At 30.5% G+C, this 6,184-nt stretch overlaps 1 protein-coding gene across 3 annotated transcripts in view; it reads left to right on the top strand.

Moving 5' to 3' along the window:
• LOC145185660 (uncharacterized) overlaps positions 1 to 1,287 on the top strand; it is a 9,844-nt gene extending 8,557 nt beyond the window's left edge. For all 3 annotated transcript variants that reach the window (XM_080061631.2, XM_090098424.1, XM_090098425.1), the window contains one exon: positions 322 to 1,287. Coding sequence is in view for 1 of the 3 variants with exons in the window: in XM_090098425.1 (XP_089954551.1) it covers positions 339 to 1,130 (792 nt within the window). In the remaining 2 variants the exon portion in view is untranslated. The remainder of the gene's footprint in view (positions 1 to 321) is intronic.
• The last annotated feature ends 4,897 nt before the right edge of the window (positions 1,288 to 6,184 follow it).

Raw genomic sequence — 6,184 nt, 5'->3', positions numbered from 1 at the left:
ACAATCACCATATATACAACGAAAAAACATTTCTCAAAAAAAAACTAATATATAATTATATTTATACAATTTTTACGCGAAAAAGTTACATCATATGTTCATTCAAACACTCATCAAATTCATGTGTCAATAATTTTTATCTCCACCTTAAGAATCTTTAAATTTTTTTCTTAAGTTCATGTAAAAATTGATGTTGTACAAAAAAATGTTGCTTATTTCTTCAAGAAATCATTAAGAGTTTCTGAATATGCACGTGTATTTTCTGTTACTTTAAACAGAAATGAGCTGATGTTTAACCATTGATTGTTTAAATTCTTTTAGCGGCAAAAAAAGAAAAAATGTCTTTTTTCTCTTGGGAGAACCCCGACCTTGGAACAGGTCTTCGAGTCTCTTATCAACAAAGTAATTGGTGCATTAGAGAAACTCAAACCCAGGATAAACAATTTTATCAAAACCTTCTCGGAAACCCTGATTTCATGAAATACATTCATGCAGGAAAGTCGCTCAATCCCGACTTTGTTTCAACTTGTGTGGAAGATTGGGTAAACAAATTTTCAGAAGGCAATCCATCTAGTCGACTCCTTATTGAGCAGGAACACGAGTCTGTAGGATTTGTTCAGCTAACTACACTGGAAAGTCCCGGATTAGGTAAGTTACAAGTCGGAATATCTCCTAAAGTTCAAGGGAAAGGTTTAGGAAAAGCGGCCATTGGTTTTATCGTAAATGAATGGGGGCCAGCTGTTCGAAATCATGGGCTCGGCTTAAATGTAATTAAGGGAAATGCATCAATTCAAAAGTTTCAATGTTTTAAAAGCGAACCATTGCAATTTATCTATGCTTCAGCACGACCCTCCAACCAAGCTTCTTGGCGATGCTTTAAATATTTTGGTTTCAAACCATCTCCTGCAACCAATCAAAGTACGCAAATTTCTCTTGAAAATTATGAACAGACTCAACATGGTTCAATTGAAGAGTTTCTGTTAAAACATCACTTTTCGCCGGGAGCTACAAACCCTTTGCAGCCAAATGAACGTTACGAGATGATTGATGAAGATGGTGGCGTAAAGACGTTAAGCTTTGTTACAGATTACAATTCACTTCGTTACCATTTTGAGAAAAAAGTCGATTAAATCATCATTATGCAAGAAAATCATTTTATGATATGGTTGAATAGATTTTCTTATGCTCATTGCTCAATATCGAGAAAAAAGCGAAATATTTTTTAACGTATTATTTTAGCTCAAAAAATGGAAACCGAAAACTTGACAAAAATGACACATCCAATTTTGCAGGTTTTTTTTAATCTAGAGAAAATGTCTAAATAATTAAAAATTAAAATAATATATAATAAAAATAAATAAATAATAATTAAAAAGGAGGAACTTTTTTTGTTATGAAACAAATTTTGTAATTTATGTCAATCATTAAGATATACATATACATTTGCATATACTTATATGTTCGCATATGAATAAATATACATATACGTTTATATATACATATACATTTACATAAACATATTCATTCACATATACATACACATATACATATGCATTCATATATACATATATATTCTATCACAATAGTTGATGATAGGTCAAAGTGATTTTGTACACAAAAAGCTTTTATCTTCAAGTTTGCTTTTTCTACAAAATCACTTACCTTTAGTTGATTTTTTTTCTTCTCACGATAAAAGACACTAGATTTTTTTCGGAAGAGAACTATGGGATTTGTTAAGATTATCTTTTAAAAGCAAGTTTTTACAAAGATTTTAGATTTTAAGTTGATTTGCATAAATAAGTTTGACATAAGTTTTCTCCGGAGTTAAGCTTGGTTTTTTTAAACATTTAAATGTCCTTAATTTTCATTAGTTTATAAGAACGCATTCTTACTTTCCAGAGCAAAACAATGTTTTTTACAAAAAACCTAAAAAACAGAAAGGAAGCTTACGTTATTGATAGATTATTTGTTTATAATCATTAATATAAAAAATTATATTCTCTTGAACCTCTGATTTTACTTTATGAAATTGGGTCCTTATAATTATATTTTTTACAAATTAGAATCTTAGATGTTCGTAATTATCAATTCAACTCGAAAATGTTTTAAAAAAAAAAAAGATTTGCCAATTATGTTTTCCAAATATTTTAACCAGTGCTTTCAATAAAAAAAAAAGCACGTGAAGATTTTTTTTGCTTATCTTTTTTTTTTACAAGGATCATAAAAATAGAACTAAAAGAGATTAAACAATTTTTTAAATTTTATTTTTACTCTTTAACAAATTATCTACTATTTAATCATATTAAAACAAATAATTGTATTGGTATTACTATAGAGCAAAAATTATAGATTAAATCAATAGTAATAATAATTAATAAATAATAAATAATAGTAATTCTCAATAAGCTACAATAAGGTACAACAAAAAACAGCAAATTTGTATCTAAAATGTCCCCCACGTTTTTCCCGCAAAGTAAGTAACTCACCATTAATTGCTGCCAACTTTTAGTGGGAATCCTTTTTCCAAATGATCTCCAGTGTTTTTTCAGATTCCGTATTGAAGTTACGAAAGCCTCTATTACTTCTTTGTTAATCCAAGCTCGAATTGGCTTGATTGAATTCAAAACTGGTGATAAAGCTAGTTAGGAATCGGAGTTGATTTCCTATTCTTGTATCCATGCTTTAACTGTGCAAGCTGCCTAGAAAAGTGCCTCATTATGTTGAAACTCCCACCATTTCAATAAATCAGATTATTTTTAAAAATTTGAGTGTTCTTTCTTGGTCTTCAAAATTTCATTTTGTTTTTAATTTTATATAAAGCTTATAATATAAGTATATAATATAATATGAAGTTGCTAGTGAATATCTTGTTGCAAACCATTTCTTAATTTTGGAATTCCCTAAGAGAGTTAATTTGTAACTTTGATTGGATATTTTTTATAAAATGACGCTATATATTATCATTATGCGAAAGCTTTAAAAAAGTTTTCAACTAAAGAATTTCTGTTTTTATAGTAAAGAATATCAGTTTCTGAAAATTCTTTAATTATAAACTTGATATTGAGAGAAAATTTACTAAAAAACCAAAGAGAAGGAAAATTAACAACATATAAATAGAAAAGTTTAAAAATAAAAAAAGTTTAGGCCAGGAGCTTACAAAATAAATAGCTTTTTTTAACATAGGCGGTGGAAGATTTGGTAAATTCTCTCAGCAATTTTTCCCACAGCGAAATGACGATCCAATTCAATTACGGCTTAGATTTGGTCACCATCAACTTTAGAAGGTCGACTATTTTACTCCGAAACAATTTTTGCCTTTAAAATTAGAAAAGCAAAATAAGTGTCATATGCTTGTTTTGGCGCTCAGTGTTAAAAATGATACGATACGCAAAGATAGCATAACCTAGTTTGAACTGGATCTATTCATCCTCTTTGTGGTCTTCTTTAATCGCAGTCTTACCTCTACTTGCTCTATAAAGTTTTTTCCCAAAAGTAATTTTCAGATATATAGGGAATCTTCTTAAGTTGTCATTAGGTAATGATGGATATCTTGCAATTTCTGAATTGCGCATCTCAACACTAGAAGCCCCAGGTTTTTTATATGCCTATAAACCCTAAAGTAGATTGATCGATCCAGCTTAATCGCAACTTAACGCACATCTCTTAATTTGTTAAGCAGTATATTCATTTTTCAGTAAATAATATCAAAATAAGTTAAAATGTATCAATTTTTCAACGTTTATATTTTGGCTTCAGCAAAGTGTTAAAGTCGTGTTTGGATCAATTGATCCACCTTGGGGCTTCTAGTGTTAAAGGCATTTAAAATTCATAGTTTTATAATTATTCGGATATTATTTCTCTCGTGAGTAGATAATAAATTTAAAATGGTATAAAAGCCAAGTTTTTTTTAATAAATCAGAACTAAATGTAAACACCAAATGAATCACAGATCTTTTGATATTTTGGCGTGAAAAGTATTTTTTATTTTATTTCTGTAACTGGTTTGTAAAATAAATCAATCACAGAAATTTCAAGGATGTCTAATTTAGTGTGGAACAATCTGAAATAGTTATCAAAAATAGTTGGTTTGAGAAGAGAATTTAACGGAAAATCGAAATAAAAATTACATCAGCTATTCATTTTATTAAACTTTCCGGAACGTTTTTTAACAACACTTTCTAAAAGTGAAATTGTAAACAAGTATTAAATTGTCAGCGAACTTCAGAGTCACATAAAAGCTACAGAGCTTTTTCTATCAAGCAAAACATTCACTCCACATACAGGCCGTCGGAAAAATCTTATTGATTTGATGTGCAATAGAAAAGAAAAAAAACGCCAAATAACACTTTATATCTGGGGCGGATTGTGATCCTAATATATCTGGGGCGGATTGTGATCCTAATAGATTATTGGGTTGTTACTCATTTTCTTCAGTCTGAAATATTTTACCAAATACGTTTTGGAACACATCACTTATTACTTTATTTTATATTGTTACTAAATATTACTTACACATCATTTATTTTGAGTTTTTGTTGAAATGCACTTTTTTTTTATATTTAATATAATACGAGTTTTTTTAAAATAAAACAAAAATGATTGTATTACATAATTTAGAATATGTTATATGATATTGGAGTTTTCGACCTGCGCTAACGTTTTTCACTTTTAAGAGAAGAACGACGTAAAAAAATCAAAAACCCAATAAGCAATTTATGTTACTGGTGCACAAACTGATCAATCACTGAATCAATATTTACTTTTTATGGGATAAAATTTGTAATTTCTTGTGGATTAACACGATCTATCCCAACCATGATATTTTAGAGTAAAAAGAGTCGTCATGGACTAGTTTTTCGAATGGCACTACACATTTTTGCAAAATGATAATAGTAGGCCAACAAGACGGAGTGACTAAAGCTACAACAGGTTCCCTTACATCGCAATCTAAACCAATGAAAGATTCTAATAGCTCTTCTTGAACGGCATGTTGTGGTTTTAATGTGCGTCATTTTTGCAAACTATTGACAAATGTCAAAATGCAAAATTTGACAAGAGTCGCAAGTTGTATTTTAAGAATATATATATATATATATATATATATATATATATATATATATATATATATATATATATATATATATATATATATATATATATATATATATATATATATATATATATAGCGAACAATTTTTATTTTGTTCGGTTGGCTGAGAAGAAAGAATTAAAAACATAGATGGCTCTTAAATGAACTGAACAACAAGCTAACTGGCCATGTCTATTATTTCCGGAATATGAAGATGGACAGCCAAAGTGATTTATTTGACAGATGACCACTTTCTTCGTAGTAAACAATATAACCTCAGAACAACATGTAGCGTACTTGCTTGCTGCTCTACCGTTAAAGACTTACAAGATCATGGAAGAATTGACAGCACCAGATGTTCCAGAGAACGTTTCGTACAATTAACCGGTGACGAAATAGGAAACGCTGGAATTAAGAAAATCCTCGTTAATCTCACGGTATGAGTTTGGTAAAACTTATCGTGGCAATGAAGAATCTATACAGATGTTCGCGCATCGAGTGATTCGAGCAGCTCAAGATTGCAAGTTCTTGCCCTCAGAGAGAGACAGCCGACTTCGTGACCAATTCATTATTGGAATTAATGATGGTGCTATTCTACGAGCTATTCTTCGGGGAGAAGATGCGTTGAGCTTTGACGATTCTGTCATGACTGCATCTGTGGTTGCGCAAACCAGATCAGATGCGGCATGCTTATCTGTAAACGAAGAAGTAAACGCAAGTTACCGGGCGACTGAGACTGAGATGACAAGTTATACACGAAGAAAGAAAGAAAAGAGATGTTACAACTGTGAGTCATTAGATCACTTTGCAAGTGAGTGTACCTCTTAATGCAAGAAATACTCGCATAAGCATGCTGCGAAAGACTGCTACAAACGTCTACGAAACCAGGAAAACTTGACTGGGAAGAGTTCGCATTAGGTATTTTAACAAGAACTCGTCCCGAAACAATACTACCCACTATCGACTTGGTAGTAAACGGAAGAAAAGCTACAGGGCTTGTGGATACTGGTTGTTCGCAATCAATAATCACCAAGAAGTTACTGCTGTCTGACTATAAAGTAATTCGTGCCGGAGATGTTGCAACAATGGGCGGAA

Source organism: Hydra viridissima, unplaced genomic scaffold (assembly GCF_058129835.1).
Source record: "Hydra viridissima isolate aposymbiotic clone 2 unplaced genomic scaffold, HvirCarnegie_v1 scaffold_9, whole genome shotgun sequence".
Lineage (NCBI taxonomy): Eukaryota > Metazoa > Cnidaria > Hydrozoa > Anthoathecata > Hydridae > Hydra > Hydra viridissima.
This window is presented reverse-complemented; position numbering and strand designations above follow the sequence as displayed.